At 42.2% G+C, this 17,219-nt stretch overlaps 2 protein-coding genes across 4 annotated transcripts in view; one reads left to right on the top strand and one right to left on the bottom strand.

The window, feature by feature from the left end:
- PTER (phosphotriesterase related) overlaps positions 1-6,768 on the top strand; it is a 34,459-nt gene extending 27,691 nt beyond the window's left edge. For all 3 annotated transcript variants that reach the window (XM_032802233.2, XM_032802237.2, XM_032802228.2), the window contains exons 4-5: positions 1,653-1,793; positions 5,905-6,768. In XM_032802233.2, coding sequence (XP_032658124.1) covers positions 1,653-1,793; positions 5,905-6,115 — 352 coding nt within the window. In that variant the 3' untranslated portion in view covers positions 6,116-6,768. The remainder of the gene's footprint in view (positions 1-1,652; positions 1,794-5,904) is intronic.
- Positions 6,769-8,672: 1,904 nt separating this feature from the next.
- C1QL3 (complement C1q like 3) lies at positions 8,673-16,033 on the bottom strand. The gene is given in 3 exon segments (XM_032802244.2): positions 8,673-9,722; positions 15,194-15,533; positions 15,535-16,033. Coding segments are annotated over 3 exon segments (744 nt in total). The 5' UTR covers positions 15,759-16,033; the 3' UTR covers positions 8,673-9,542.
- Positions 16,034-17,219: the final 1,186 nt, after the last annotated feature.

The following is a 17,219-nucleotide window of genomic DNA, read 5'->3' as shown; positions in this document are numbered from 1 at the left end:
CTGTGACATTACTCCTATGAAATTTGGCATTGCACTGGAACTAGCTTCATTCTCTTGGCTAGTGCAGTCCATTGGACTTTGCAGGGCTGGCACTGTACGCCACTCCTTCTTCTGCACTGCACTTTGAAAGCCCAGCTCTTATCTTGTGTAAACTGTGAAATGCATTTAAAAAGAATTTGTTTTTATTAATTACAGTTGACAATACTGAGACTCCTGCTGGTGACAGGCTTGTCTGAACAAGGGTTTTCTCTCTCTCAGCCCATCTGTTCCTCCTACTTGATTCTGCTGTTAAGTCATAATATTGAATTTGTGACATCAATCATTTCCATAGCAACAGACTATGATGTAATTAAACTGAGAAAAATGACTGTGGCATCAAAAAGAAGGAGAAGCTGTAGGTGAACATTCTTATTTAAATGCAAATATCTGTGCTTATAATAAAGGAACAGAGCACAATGTTTGCAAAGTAAATTGTTGTTTTACTTTTTGTTTTTGCTTTTTGTTAAATGTTTTCTCTTCTGCCTGTCCCCCCTTCTCCCTATCCCTCCCAAAAAAGCTTCCTCCATGTGAGAAAGTTCACGTTATGGGTGTATCGGTAGATTTACAATACATCATTCAGAGAAATTTATCACAGATGGAAGAACCTACTTGGAGGGCTTCAGAGAGTACATTTCCAAGGAGGACTTGCTAGCTGCCAGAAGTCGTTAGTTCACCAGTTGTCACCCTTCCCCCTGAACTGGTGCTCCAACGATGTGCTGTGTTTTAGTTGTGGTCTTGACTACTTCAAGATGCCATTACATTGTTTTGCAAGAATAGGGATGTTAACTTAGGGAATCTTGGTAAAATTCCAGTATGAGCCATTACACTCTGCTTACCTTATCTTTAGTCTCTGTTGGGTAGGGTTTTCAGTCCTAAACCAGTGCGTAATGTTGTGTATTAAACATTTGCAGCATTTTATCCCTAAGAGAAGGGGGTGGATCAGCATTCACGTCACACTCCCCATCCGTACCCAGTCCTGGCTGGGGAAGCCAACCAGCAGACCAAATTCAGTGATGAATCCTGCTCATGTGTTACCTGAGGCGTGTTGCACATATGCTAAGAAGAAGACCTCAAAATATGTCTGCATTTCCGTAATGGATTAAATGAGCCCTATATGTAGTGCCTGATCTGATACCTCTGGTTTGAGCAAGTAGTCCTTATTCACATAAGTAGTCTACTGGCTTTAAATAAACATCCCTGTGAATTTAAAAAAACAAACAGCAAAACCTTCCTTCCTCATGAGTGTGACAGGACAGTTTCTGATATCAAGCATGTGTGTCTTGGTTCTTTCTTCTCATTGAAGTTCATTATAATTGCACTTGTTATGCTACATGTTAACATATTTTAAAAGGCATGGAATCTCCAAATGACGTGGGAAAAGACTGAATAATATGTTGGTTTATTATTATTTAACAACTTAAATTTCTCAAACAGTAGCTCAGTTTCTCAGTAAACCTGATCAAATATTTTAGTTCCTTGGAAGTAAGATTTTCCCCAGTCATATATTTAAATGCTTTAGTTCATATAACATGGTGCCCTGGAACCATTTCCAACATGTGTTATGATGACGACTTGTTTATGCACATTTACACTGTGCTTTGAATTTTCTGCAGGACTATATTTGATGAGAAGAAACTGCTGGAGTTTGCTAAACTTGGATGCTACTTAGAGTATGACCTCTTTGGTACAGAATTGCTTCATTACCACTTCCATCCCGAAATTGATATGCCAAGTGACAATGAAAGAATTGCAAGGTACCTAGTGCAATGCAATGAAGTATAAACAATAACACTGTTAGCTACTGAAAATGAAAATTATTGGTATGCAGGTTTCAAGTGCATCACAGAATGGTCCTGCTCACTGCTCATACCAATATGCTAAATGATGGTAGTTTACTGTTGCTGGTACTTCTATCTAGTACAATAAATATAACTCTGTCTCTTACCTAGCTAGGTATGTATAATACAAATATTTCTTCCTACAGAAAACGCAACTATGAAAACCTAAGCAAGTCGAATATTTTAGAGATGTTTATTCATAATTATTTGTTCATTTAGTTGAATATCACCATGTACAGTGGTTGCTCTTTTTTTAGCATCCTGGTCTCCAAAGTGAGGGATTAAATGTGATTACATAACGGTCTGGCCTTTGTTTATAGTCATCCCTGTATTAGGTGTTATTACTATCCATTGTCCAGTCTAATTGTAATGTCTGATAAATGGGTAAAAGACTTTGGCTCAAATTCACCACTGGCCTTAATGGAGCTGCAGCCACTTACATGAAAGGTACATTTGCCCCTTTGCTTCCACTGTGCAGCATGATCTGTTTATCTGCTAGGCCCTCTGTCACTTCTCCCACTACCACCACATTCCCTATCCAAGGGATAAAATTCTTTTCTCTTCAAAACTGTTTAATGATCTTCATGTTCACTTCTTGTCTTCTTCCCTGCTTCTAATCAGTGTCTCCAATACCAGTTCGGTTCAATGAGATGTATTAGCATAGCACACTGTACAAGTGTTGCCAGAGGTTACAAAAGAGACAGACCTCTGAGGTATGTGAATGAGGTGGGTACAATCTGCCCAGACTGGGGCTTCCTGCTATGTTTGGAGTGGGATCCCCTGTGTCTACTTGTCAGCAGTGTCATTCCTAATTGAGTGGCAGATTTCTACATCGCAAGATGCCATCCCTTCTTTCTCCCAGGGACAGAAACACTTTTTTCTTCTCACTTTTTGATGAGAAGGTTTTTATGATTCCTGATCATTTGACGAAATATAGGAAATATCTTTCTAGCTTTAACTCCTATTGTGGACATTACTCTTTTGCCTGGGCTGCCTCTGTTACATTGGCTGCACAATCTCTCTTGTCTGGTTTCAGACTGTTATCTCTTTTCTGTCTGCCAAGTATTTGTCTGATTCTGCACTTGACTTTCTCTGTGCCTGAAAGATCTCTGGTTTTACACAATAGGAAATCTTCTCTCTATTTATATTGCTTTTCAGTCTTGCACTCACTATCTCAAATTGTGATCTGTTGTAACAACAGTTTTTCACACTTGGCTTTTCTAACATAGGCTTGCAAAACATTCACCCAGTGCTGCAGTTGTTTTGCATGTAGAACTCTTATTGAAAACACTGGGAGCTATGCATCCAAAAGGATTGCTCTACTGGGCCCGGGTAATGTGTCTCTCCTTAATCATGGTAATATTTTTTGTCTCATCCATAATATTCTGCCTCCCCCCCCCTGCGCCCCGCCACAGCTGTTCCTCCTTAGCTCCCTGGCATTGAATGAGTGAGGCAGCAGGCTTTTTATAAAAAGAAATACTACAAGATTGCCTTTTGTTCTGGTTTTGTGTGTGCGCGTGTGTATTTGGGTTGGCAACGCCATTAAACTGTTTCTTGTACTTTCAGTGTGTTCACATTTGAAACACCATGACAATGGCAGCCTCCTGTTTTTCTGCAGATTACTAATAGGCTGACATTTGATTTGTATCCACACAAAGTAATACGTATCAACTTGACCCCTACATTTGTTTGTACAAGTATTCAAAGAGAAGAACATTTTCAAACATATTCATGTTCAGATCCAATACTAACGTATGAATTAATTTACATATGTGTGTATGTCTAGTCATGCAAATATAGCTATAAATATGTATGTGTATGTACATATAATATAGGCATATGCAAAAAGTATGTTGAAAATTATTTTTTAATGAACAGACAAGTAGATTTTTAGGAAAGTTATGGGGTGGGGAAAGTTGTATTTCTGGAACTGCCTGGATCTTAGACTGACCCAGTCATCATCTGTGACATAATCTGCTTCAAAATTTTTGTTTATTCATTGGTTTGGGGTTTTTTTAATGGCACATCTTACCTACTTTTCCTTTTATCTGGTTTTCCTTGCTCAGATCTGGTGGTTTGGTTAGTACTAAACTTTGATTTACAGACCCAGCCACTGTCATCTTATCCTCTACCAAGTACACAATCTGGCACTGGCATGTAGTTTCGAGATGGAGGACGTACTTGCACTGTGGCAGACCTACAGTATTTACAATGTTAGCATGTGTATTTTACGAAAAACCTCCAGTTTGGCACTAAGTCCCAAAACATACCTTATTTACCAGATTTAGGCTGATTAAGATTTTTGCCCAGCTGCATGCACATATCTTCCTATAACCAATCTTCTGTATAAATCCTGCCCTCCCTTCCCCAAGCTGACAAAATAATACAGTGTTCCTTGTCTGGGATCAAAGCACTCTCAAATAATGAAAAATCAAAGTTGAAACGTGCTAATAAAAATGGCGGAATCGAAAGGTTTATGTGAATGATAAGCAATGAACAAACACCAGTTTTGCTAATATTCATCTCTTCCACTTTAATATTGCAAGCTAGTGGGAGCTCAGGATTCTTGGTAACATTGTCACCTCTTAATGCAGCAAGACCTACACCTGGCCAAAACATATTGACAGTCACTTCTGTGCCGGTAGAGGCTGTCAGAGAAGCATGTTGAACAAGCTTCAGATATAGTAGGCTCTTACCATAAGGGTATATCAGCCAGCAGAATTCTACCTTTGTTCTCTTAGGGGGCAAAACATGCTCCCCTCCACATTTTGCAAGCGTGGAAGGAGCACGCTGAAAGGAGTGAAACCAAAGTGGTTCTGCTGACTGGAAGAGGGTGGCAGGATGCAGGAAGGTTCATGAAGCTGCTTCTGCACTGCCACAGAAGAGGTGATCTTTGCAGATCCACCAGTCAAACTTCATCCTCAGAGGGAAAGACATTAGCCACTGACTTATCGTCTGTCCCAGCTTGGCCCTCTCTCTGATTATGCAAAATCTGTTTACAGGGACTGTGGAATTAGCCCTTTACACCTATGACATTGCTGACATTACTTCTTATTTTTCAGCACTAGCAAAAACAGCTGCTGCTAGACTAGCCATTTAATTGACTTTCTCCATAGATAACCTGCTGAGGGTGGGATGTTTTCTGTGTGATTTTGTCTTCATAGAAATTGGTGACTCTCAAAGACTTGAAATATCTGTAGCCCAGTTATTCCAGATGGAAATTCACTAAAGAAATGTTAATATTTGTGTAATCCACCCATACTTTTTTCTATGAATAAGCGTCAACAATCTGGGTCAGATCCTCAGAAGCTTGATTGACTTCAGCAGGGCTACAGCCATTTACACCTGTGGTTTTGCTTTTCCCTGTGTGATTGCAGAATAATAAACCAGTATTGTTAAGAAAGGCTGTTTAGAGTGAGCAAAAATCCTCCAGAAGATTTGCTTCTTCAGCTGAAAGACCCATGGTTGAAAGTTATCTAATCCCTGTGCATTACCATGTTCTTTCTTTGTGGAAATCCCTCAAAAAAAGTGTGCAAATGCAACTGAACTACTTAGCAGTACAGGTGTGGAAATGGTTTGTATTAGGTTAGAGGCACAAATTAACCCTGCTAAATGATCATTTGAAGAACAGTGTATGTAGGAAGTGATTGTTTAGTCTTGTGGACCAGGCCTACTGCTGTTGAAATCCATGAATTTTACCACTGATGGAGCAGGACTGCAAAACAATGTCATAAATCCTGGCAAAGTGGATTTTCCCCACCCATTGTGCCAGATGTGTGACACTGTCTTGCTTCCAAAGGGATTTCTTCTCTCTAAAATGGATCTAGGAGAGTTTAATCTTTTGTGTATATTTGAGAAACATGCCTGCTTGTTTCTTTTAAAGACCCTGAAATAGTTCATTTCATTTATAATACAGACTAGAGGTATGTCCCTGTAAAATATTTACATACTAATTTATTTCTATATTACTTCCAGAATTGTATGAACTCTTAACTGACAGACATACTTTGTATTTACTTTTATGCAGGATCCGGATGTTAATTGATGAAGGCTATGAAGACAGAATTGTAATTGCTCACGATATGCACACTAAGAATCGATTGATGAAATATGGAGGTCATGGATATTCACATATCCTCAAAAACATTGTTCCTAAAATGCTAATAAGAGGCATACCCCAAAATATAATTGATAAGATATTGATCGAGAACCCAAAACAGTGGCTGACTTTTAAATAGAGCTCATGATTAGATATTCACATCTTGTATGTGAAGCTTGCTGAGAAAAAGTCAGATTTGCTTCAATAGAGTGGTCATTTTAAAGCTAGGTTCTTTTGAGGAAAACGTGTGTGATGTTCATAAGACCCCCAAAGAGCAGATAATCACTTCCCTTTTTAATTAGAACAAAAAATGTTGCGTATTATCTCTCCATCTGATTACCTCTAATAATCTGGTCCTGAATGAGTTATTTGTTTTGAGCACAACTACAGAATCTTTCCAAGTAAATATTGAAATATCTGCTTCCAAAGAGCAGATTTCATACTACGGTTAGTTATCATTCAGGATTGTAATTTTTTTAAAGATGCATCAGCTTAACTGAAGAAATTTAAAATGTTTTCAGTTAAATGGCCCCCCTCTGGAGCAATTTGATGTTCCTTGTAATATTGATGATCCTGTTAATTATCCTGCTGTTCTTTAATTAATGCTTGAAAAAGAATATGGCATTTTTAAGTAGCTACTGCAGAAAACAGAATAACAGAAGGAAGACAACGTGATTTCAAAAAAGGTACTGTATCTCTCTTGATTAACAACTTGTAGAGATTATTTTTAAATGAAAATGTAAAAGAATACATGGAAAATTTATTTTTAATAAAGCAATTTGTAGACCACTACCAACTTTGTTTTAGAAGTCCTTTTTTTTTAATTATGTTAAATTTTGATTTGAACTTTTAGAAACTTGCAAGTGAAAATATGAAATGTCATGCAAATCAGCTTGATGTTGAAAAGATGAAAATCCACAGGTCCAAGTATATTACATAATACAATTTAATGAGTTGTTACAATTATAACAAAGGCCATCATTTAATCAGTTTACAAATCAGTTTGTCAAGATATGATTCAAAAAAGAAATGTTTGCCTTATATATGTTTTTCATTTAAATATTTGTTCTTTCCTCTAGACCAAAACAGGGGTAAATATTTATTTATCCAAAGAAAAGATTGTGTGTTAGCAATGGCAATCTCATTTCAACAGCTTATTCTTTCAGGTGTCCAGCTTTTGATGTCTTGTGGTAATGAACTATTCCTGGTCACTTCTTGGTGAATGTGCATTGCTAGTTATAAATTATTTTTTGCTTGAAACCTACATGAGAAATCTCCAAGGCTTTGCTGCCAACCACTCTGTAGCGGTGGTCCTCTGCAATAAAAGCAATTGTGATATGAGTAGATGTGAAATCAACTATGTGTCCATTATAAAATATATTGCATATAATCAGTACACCCCATGAATTTGGGTTGTTGCCTTTTTCACAAGGAGAGTAGTAATGTTTAACCAAATTGATGTGATATAATGAGGGAACAGAAAAAAAAAGGCAGTTATGAAGCACAACTCTCCCTCTTGAGAACCAAGATATGTTACATATCAGATTCTCTTATTGAGCATAGACTGATGGCACATCATGTCTTTTTAATTGAATAGCTGTCCAAAGGAGGAACAGACCAGACGAATGATATGGTCTGTGTAAGAAATGCCTTAATCATATAAATAAATGCTTTTTAGGGGGATTTTTCTATCTTTAAAATCTCTATCTTAAAGTTATCAAAAAAATCAAAGGGGAAAATATTTTTCTTTAATTATGGCAGATATTTTACACTTTAGTATATGACAAATCTCAGTTTGTCCCCTTCCCTTGGTAGATTAGAGAAGGTTGCATGTGGCAGATTATGCAAAACAGAAAACTAGGTCTGGCCTCTCACTACTTCATAGCAATTTATACAAATAGTATTTTTATTCTGCCGTGAATGTAACCTAAGATCTATACTGCATCAGCATTACAACAGGACGCTCTGTAATTATTTTGACCCTGCTGTAAAGGTTCTGTTATGTATTCCTGCTATAATTTTGCTTTAGACTTAAACTTGCAAGTATCAACATGGGAGCAATTAAAAAGACAAAAACATAATTTCTAAATAAAATTCCTTTTTATAGAGGTATTACTGATATTGCTGCTATTACTGATTGTAAAAGACTTTTGTAGAACTATAACTGAAAAGCATGTTTTTACAATGTAATTCTTCAGACCATTAGTCTGTTATACTGAGTAAGCCTTTTTGAGATAAAGAGATATATATAGATATATATAAGAAAAATAGGTTTTAATACAGTTTTTTGCATTTGAAAATCTGTTTCTCTCTTTGCATAACTGGTTTTCATATTTGGTAATATGCTTATCTGTTAATTTCAGTCACACCATAGTACAAATGAATGCAATACCTTGTAACAGGTACTGTGTGATGGCATCATTACATGGAGCCCAAATCCCAATCTCATGCAAGTATCCACACTGACATCAGCAAGACTGGTTGCATAAATAAGCAGAGCAGGATTTTGGCCAGTGGTTTTCTCACAATGTTCTATGTAATGACTCCAGTTGACTCTTTGTAGTATGTCAAGTCATAAATAATCTTTTGTTAAACAAAAGTGTAACTACAGATTTACACTGAAGACTAATTGCAGCAAAAAAATTAATCTGGCCTGGCCTGGGAGTGTGGATGTTAGATTTGCTAAAATAGTATTTACACAACAAACCATCAAGAATGGGTTTGTTAAATTGTCTAAATATATGTATTTACACATGTTTACAAATTAAGAGCCTAATTTGTTTACATATTAAAAGCCAAATCGGAGTTTTGCAATTGGCTTCAGTGGACCCAGGATTTGGTCCAAATATAAGCAGTTAGTTATATCTCCTCTTGTATTTTCTTTGAATTGTTTCTTCTGTCGGTCTCTCTTAGAATACAATTAAGGGGAGGGAAAGGAAATTTAAACTAAACAAACAGGTGGAAATCATTTAAAAGGCCTGACCTACACTCACAAAGCAGGGAAATTAAGAGTTAAGGCTTGAAACTTATTAGTTTCTAGTTCTAGATAGAAGGATAACAAAAGTACAAGGCAAACAATTCCTTTGGAGAGAAGAAGCATTTCAATTACCTCTTCCTTTTATTGTAAACTCATTCCTCACTATGAGTGGACTCCAAGCATCATAGTTAGCGGGTAAGTCACAAGAACCAAAGGTGACGTATGGATAAAGCAGCAAGATCATAATACATCGAAGTATCGTATATACTAAAGAAATAATTCAGTGTCTTTAGATTTTCCTATAAAAATTTGTGATCTATATAGGACTTCATTCACATCGACACTAACAATAAGAAGTATTTGCTTTGGCGGTAGTGGATCACACATCTGTTTAACTTGCTTTGAATATATATATATATTTTTAATATAAGGTTTTTTTTTGTGTCATACAGATGTGAGTCAGGTAGCATTTGATTTTCCCCCCACTACTGAGGTGTCCCACGGTCAATATCCGCTGGATTCTTGATTCATTGACTTTTGCCACATGAGTCCATCTCTTAGAAGAACAAGCTTCATTTTTGATTCATAATCAGTCAGCATAAATAATAAATCCAGAAAATGTGCTGTATTTGTTGTTGTTTCCTCCATGTGCTTTTCCTCCATCTAATTTTATGTAAACTTCATCTCCTGGCTCCAAATGAAGAACCACGCTGTTACTGGCATAGTCGTAGTTCTGATCAGCATCCTGAGCAATTGCACTAGCTCGAACCTATGTAAAACAAAAACAAACGTAAACGTTTGGTTACAAAACTTGGACATTCTTCCTGCATAGTGTAATTAAAAAAATGTCCTAAGAAGGCGTTGCACACATTCAGTGCCACTTTAAATGTGCCTATAGGCTTCTCAGCTGTAGTTTTCCCCTAACAATATCATCACTATTTCTGCCCCTAGAAATGATTTACAGTGTAGCAGCAAGTTCTGGAAGTAGGCTAACTATTTTAACTCAAATCATTATCACATGGCTTGTTTGCCTCTGAGTAATACAAAACTGCTCACTCTCACATCTCCAGCTATTTTGCTCGTATGGACGCCCCGTGCCCCCCCCACCCCCCAAAATAGAAAAGAAATAGCTAGACTCCAGGGACCTGATTATGGGCTCACTCCACTTTTAGATTGATGTAACTCTTAACTCCAGTGGAACTACTGCTGATTTACACTGACATGAGATCACTACCATTAGCCCCAGGTATTAAGGTAGAGTTTTTCAGAAATGTTCTGATCATAATAGTTATCAGATCATGTTGCAAAAACACAGAAATAAAATAATATTTTGCTGCCAATGAACTTTAAACCCTTGTAGTTGATTTATTTCTGAATAAGTAATCAAAATCTAAATGAAATGCTGAAGAACAAAAAAATACTAGTGGGTAAACAATCCAATCCAGAGTAGGAAATTCTGTTATTGCCACATATTTCACTTAATCATTTAACTTCTGTACAATCTAAAAGATATAAATTTTAAAATTACATCAGCATGTACTTTAAGATGAATTATGGAGATTTCAGATATTTGATTTTTTTTAAAACTGAATATACTACTTTAACGCAAACATTTCTCCCTTCTTACTGTTTGGCTGCTAATTGAGTTTGACATAATTAGCAAAGAAAAAGGAATTTATTAGCAAACTGAAAGGAATTTATAATCAATATCAAATTATGTCAGTTTTGAGCTACGAATATTCTGTCACATCCTCAGGTAAAGGTAATCCTTCAAATCATTTAACTATAATTTAGTTCTGCTTTGTAAAATATTTAAACTGATTTGTATGTGATTTATTTTATTATAGCACATCATCTTTGTTGCTTGGCCCTATTCTAGAATAGTTATATAGAGCAGTAAGTGATTTAGTGGTTTTGCAAACCAGAAGTAAGTAATAATGCATGACTTGACTTACAATACTGGGATTTTTATCTTCAGAAGTGGAAAAAAAAAAGATCTATAAGTCTGGAATTTCCATTCATTCCATTTCAAGTTTAAATGATAGGTTTTCAGATTAAATTTTCATATGGCATGATTCCACGTTAATATTGAAATGTTAAAATGGAAGGTGCTTTAGCACTCTAGATCTCAAGGTATTTCATTATGAAGCTTAAGCAGCAAAAATTCTCTGTGCATCACCTAGCAGGGGTGAGACTAGCTTACAAGGTTTATAATTGCATAACAATGTGCAAATTTAAAGGAATACATAACATAGGAGTCATTGGTTCACATGTATAATTGTTTATTGAGATGATCTGTTTTGATTATTTCAGCAATAACTATCAAGGCACAGGACATTTCTTAGGGATTAATGACCATCAGGGCAGAATTGATGGCTTTGGGCCATTAACTCCAGAAATACTCCTCCATAGAAAATAGAGGTTGTTATTGCTACTATAAATGGAGGAAGAGGGAATAAATATGTGGCCATGGTTAGTTTGTTTTTTTAATATCTGTGAAACAATGATTTTTCTAGGGAATTAATGCCCTGCACATTGGTAAATTGAATTGTTTAAATTACCACCCCCACCCACCCACACATTCCATTCTTGCCACAGTTAAATTCTACTTATTGGATAGATCTAATATTTATACCTGTGTAGTTATGAATAAGTATATCTGCTGTACATTAACAAACTATTTGTGCTATTGGCTTTACCATTAAAGATGTTCATTATGAAGACGTTATAGGTGACGAACATTCGCTACAGCAATGGACATTTCATTGCTAAGACTCTAGGAGTACTTATTGGCTGTACTGAGAGAATGATTTAGACATTGAGAACCTAAAAATAATGTAACAGATTGTATTAATTTGTGTATAGCGACAAAGCCCTGTCAATGCATTAACTTGGTCCCACAGTCCAGTGTGTTATCCTTAAGGGTTTTTCTTCTTTTGTGTGGGAAAGCCATTGTAATTTCTTTTTAAAGCCTATGAAAATAGTCTCAGAAGACTCCTAAGTGAATTGCCCTAAGAGTGTAAATGTATTTCAAAATTAAACCATTAATGTAGTATCCATTTTATAAGTTGCATGACTGCCCACCTCATCATTTTATAAAGGTACATTGGGACACTGAAATTGCAAACACATACCAGCTAAGCAATGTGATCTCAGCAGTTCTTGTGTTTAAGCTCTTTAACTATTAAGGAAGGCAATGTGTTACACTGGAGACTATCAGCTTCCTAATATACATGGCTTTGGGATGATTTTTCCTATAAATCATGCCCTCTCCCCCATAGTAATTTCCCCCCTTAGAGAATCCTATTGAATATATAACACCATCTAGGGCAGACTCAGACCCCTTTTTAACGATTTCATTTTATAATGTCCAGGCTTTTTCACAAATACCATAGGAAGTTAACTATCATATTGCATCACCCACCAGGGTTTCACGAACAGATCACACTTTAAAAAAGGCACCGGTGAACTAAAACTACTAATTTCAAATAAACTGAGTCCTGATCTTAAGCTTAACCACCACTTCTCATCTTACATCTAAAGATAAGAAAAATAGTAACATCCCTTGTACACAAGACTCTCATTCAGCGTGAGCTGTCTGTGTAGTCATTCTAGGGGGCTGAAGCAGTTTATTAATTGTTGAGATCTTTTCGGTTAGTCTTAAGCTCAATATCTATAATCAGGTTTTCTCAATGCATGCCTCACTTTGTAGTGGTATTTTATTTTAACTTCTAGCAGGTAGTGGGAGAAATACTTAATACGTTTTCATACCCAAATATAGGCTCACGATTTAATCGCAGATACGGTAGACTCACTCTAGACTATAACAAGATTGCTTTTATAGGAAGAACTCAGCGCGGTTGTACTACAATTTAACACTGTTTTAATAGTGCGGGCTCAGCTGCAGACGCAGTATTTATGGTCGACATTTGCTAATTTAATTAATTGCCGCTGACGTCCTCATAACTCCATTCCACAGTACTTCTGAGAAACCATAAACAAAAGGTTAAGTGGCATAGCAGCTTAATTTACTGGCCTTTGGTGCTCCCATCTGTGCGCTTGCATTCACCACAGCGCCTAAGTGAAACGGCTCGCGTCTGGTTACGGTACAGTGAGATTGCGCTGGACAGGAGGGTCAAGCATTTTTAAGCTTTATTTTTGTGCCTTTCAGAAGGGGGAGGAGGGGACTTTAATCCGAAAAGCGACACGGAATAGTGACCATGGCATAGTGACATGGAATCCCAAATGTCAGCTTTATGAGAACAATCCCTGTCAGGCCAAGAAAACCTGCCCAGCATATGGGTTAGACGGGGGTCTTACTGCACAAAGAACAGCAAAGCTGCAGAGTGCGCTTTCTGTTAGCTGACAGCATCAACCTTGCACCATTTTAAATTGACTAGAAAGAAATTCTTTACATAGTAGCATAGAAAGTTTCAGGTACGGTGTCGGTTCGCTTTCTAGTCCCAGAATAGTCCTGGGGTAGGAAACACTTTAGAGTTATACTGAATGACTTGTAGAACAGTAGTAACCCTTGTATGTTTCCCTGTGCGTTAGTTCATATAAATAGTATTTAGAAACTATAGTAGCATAGTGTGTGTGTGTGTGTGTTCGTTCGGCGTACAGGATAGAGGTGCAAAGTTACAGGGAATATTTCCACAAACTCGGCAGTAGCAGCAGTCAGACTAATTAAAATGGATTAGTCCCGTCTTGCATACCGTCACATCTCAAGAGCTTTCATTATGTCGAATATTTCGGTGTTCCTGAGAAAGAGATGGCGAATCTCAGACCCTGAGCCCTAAAAACGAGAGTTCTTTCACGTTTAATATGGCTGTTACATTTTTGGAAGAAAGCCACAATTCTTGCTCTCTCTGTACCTAGGAAAGTACAAATGGGGAGGCTGTAGCTAATATTAATGTTCTTAGTTATAAAAGTTCTTTAACAGGGGAATTACCCCAGAATAATAAGTTACCTGCTCTGTTAACACTGCCTTAAAAGCCCCTAGCTGCCAGCCTATCCCCCCGGTACTGTGTCCAGTCGTTTCCATTTATTGCATGTTTCACACGGGAGATTCGGATTGTCTCGTGGTTACTTAGCTCTTTGAGTGAGTGGCCAGGCCGCCTGCTGACGGGAGTTCTTTCCCTCTAGTCCCCAGCTGGGCCTGTTCCCATTATACTCTGACTGCGCGCCGGCTTCCGTGTATTTCGCGTCTCCCCAGTCCCTTGCTCTGTGTATTCTCACAGAAACGCTCAGGGCGTCTGGCTTCTCCGGCCGCCCCCTTGGGCCCCGCCTTTCTGTGCCTCCCGGGCTGGGCGTTTGAGAGAGGAGCATCCGTGCAGGCAGTGGGGGTTGATCGCAGCCCTCCAGGGTACAGCTCAGATCCGCCTCCCCGCGACGACCCCTGATTTTGAGGCCCTGCTGCCCAGGGAAAGGAGCAATTCCCGGCCACAGCCGCCCCCGGGGTGGGGTGGGGGCGGAGCGCAGAAGGGATTTGCTTCCCCCACGTGCTTGTCAGAGTCTCTCAGCTGTGCACGGCGCTGTCTCCGGGTGTTTCCTGCTCTCTCCCTCGCAAGGGCTGTCACTTACAGAGCATCGCTGGGCCGGGGCAGCGGCCTCCCTCGACCCCCGCTCCTGTGCAGACGTGTCCGGGGCGGCCCGGGCTGGGTGCAGAACACGAGGGCAAAGGGAGCCCAGGTTTGGCACAGCCCTGCTCCCGCTGCAGGGCCCCCGGAGCAAAGCCGGATTGACTCGCTGGGAGAGAAGGGACGTTGTAATCCCCTTTCCCCCGAGGTCACCGCAGGGCCCGAGCCTCCTCCCCGGAACCCACGGGGGAGTTTCCCCATCGGCCTTAAGGGCGGGGGGGGGGGACAGCTCGGGCCGCCTGGCTCCTAACGCCCCCAGTCCCGCGTCCTCCCCTCCCCCTCCCAGGCCTCCTCTCGGGGCCCTTCCCCCCCGGCGGCCCGACACCACCCATCCCCCGGGGACCTGCCCTTGCGTACTCCCTGCACGCCCGCAGGGTGCCCCTCTCCACCCCCCCGGCCCACCTCTCACCAGGCTCCCGCTCCCTCCTCTCCTCTCCTCTCCGCGTCGCCCCTTTCCGGGATCCCCCACATCTGCTTCCTCTGCCTTCGGGCCCCCCTCCAGACCCAGCCCGGACTCCCCCGGCACCTGGTGCCCCCGGGCTTCCCGCCCCGGCCCTGATGCCTCCCGGTTCCCCCCCCCCTCCGGGCCCCGGGCCCTCACCTGGTTGTTCTTGCAGAGATCTGCCCACATGCTGGTGCCGTCGCCGCCCCGCATCAGCACGTGGTAGGTGAAGAAGTAGATGCCGGGGATGGAGCACGTGAACTTGCCCGTGGTGGGGTCGTAGTGGTTGCCCAGGTTGGTGACCACGTCGTCGAACTTGAGCACCTCGTAGCCCTCGTGCTGGCGCTTGAGGCCGGCGTAGAAGGCGATCTTGGGCACGGTGCTGTAGGTGGCGGCGCTGATGGCCCCTGCCGCGTTCAGCACCGGTGCCCCGGGAGGACCCGGCAGGCCCTGGCGCCCGGGCTCGCCCTTCTCCCCCGGGGGCCCCACCGGCCCGGNCGCGGGGCCCCGCCTTGCCCGGGCGGCCGGCCTCGCCCTTGGGCCCCTGGATGAAGGTGGGTAGGGACTGCATGAGGCCGCGGTCGGGCGTGGCCGCCGTGCTGGGCGCCTTGGTGCCGCCGTAGGGGTCGCAGACCATGCGGCAGGTGCCCAGCATCTCGTAGTGCGCCGAGGTGCCGGCCGAGCTCACCAGCACCGGGATAAGGATGACCAGCAGCAGCACCATGACCACCCCCAGGGCGCCGGCCGCGATCAGCCGCCGCCTGCTGCCCACCAGCCGGCTCAGCGCAGGGCGATCCTCCTGCCTGCTTTTGGACAAAATCTTGCTGGTTGGCGGGGACCTCCTCAGAGCCGAAAACACCCCGACGCCCCTGGCTAGCCCGAGCCCCCCGGCTCCGCTCTTGCGGCGAGGAAAGCGCCCGCGGCCGCTCCGCAAGGCAAAGTCTGAGCCCCGGGCACCTGTGGCTGCAGCTGCTCTAGCGCGCAGGGAGCTGCCGCCCAGCGCCGGAGCCGCTCACACTTTTATGCTCCTGCTGGCGATCGGCTTTTTTTTTTCTGCATACGGTGCCACTTCGAATCAACTTTCCCTCGCGCCGGCCTCTTCGCGCCCCTGGCGATCGCCCCGCTTTCCTGCCCCACCTCCTTTTTTTCTGCAGCGACAACAAGTCTCCCAAGGCAGCGCCGGCTGGTGAAACTTGCAAGAGCGCACGAAAAATCCCCCCTCGCGGCAGCGGCCCGATCCCCTCCTAGCCGGTTCCTGCTTCTTTCCTGCAACGCGCACCCGCGGGCGCTCTGCGGGGCTGCTGGCTGGGTGCGGAGCCACCGACAGAGTGAGCGCTGGAGCCTGCCCGCCTGCCACCTGCCAGGAGAAGAGGAGGCTGACAAAGGCGCCGAAGCAATTTATAGGCACCCAAAAGCGCAGGGGAAAGGGGAGCTGCTTTGGCATCTCATTCCAGCAGCTGCTCCGCTCTTCCCACTCACACCGAGTTTGGCATCACCCTGCCAGTGTGGGGATTTTTCCCTCCCTGCAAACGGATGAACAGTGAAATCGTGCGCACTCCCTGGCGCCGAGCGTCTCTCCGGAGCAGCCCGAGGGGAAGAGCAGGGGCTGGAGACCTGGCAGGTCACCGAACTAGGACGGAAAGGTCACCCCCACCTCCTGGTTAATGGGTCCCCGAGCTCTCCCCCGCCACATTAGCACGGGATTGGAAATATCACTTTTCATCTAAGGACCAGGCTTCCCACTTCACCTGACTGTCCGGGTGAAAGTTATTTGACACCACACCTCCCTCTGCTCAGGCAAAGGTGATTAGCTACTCCCACGGATTTTAGAGCACGGGCATGATCCTTATGACACCCCTAGAAATAGCTCGTGGGAAATGTCTCGCTCTTGGAATTAAAATTAAACGATCTACTTGGTGACTTGTCCAAGGCTGCTTCATATTGAAGCCAGCTCCCGTTTGGCTCACAATACGGCGTTTTAAGGAACCAAGCCAGTGAAAAGGCTCCCGCTCATGCAAATCAGACTAGCCCAGGACTCTAGGCAAGGGGCTGTCCCGGGAAAAGATAGGGCCAGGTAATAAGTGTTAATGGCAGGGTCTCTTCCTCCCCTCCTCCCCCTCCTGGGGGCTGGTGGGAACCTCTGCTCTGAGTGGGTAGGTGAAAGCCCAGCCTGCATGTCACATTG

The sequence above is a fragment of the Chelonoidis abingdonii genome, chromosome 2, assembly GCF_003597395.2.
Source record: "Chelonoidis abingdonii isolate Lonesome George chromosome 2, CheloAbing_2.0, whole genome shotgun sequence".
Lineage (NCBI taxonomy): Eukaryota > Metazoa > Chordata > Testudines > Testudinidae > Chelonoidis > Chelonoidis abingdonii.
Note: the sequence above shows the minus strand (reverse complement) of the source record. Positions and strands in the feature narration are given on the sequence as shown.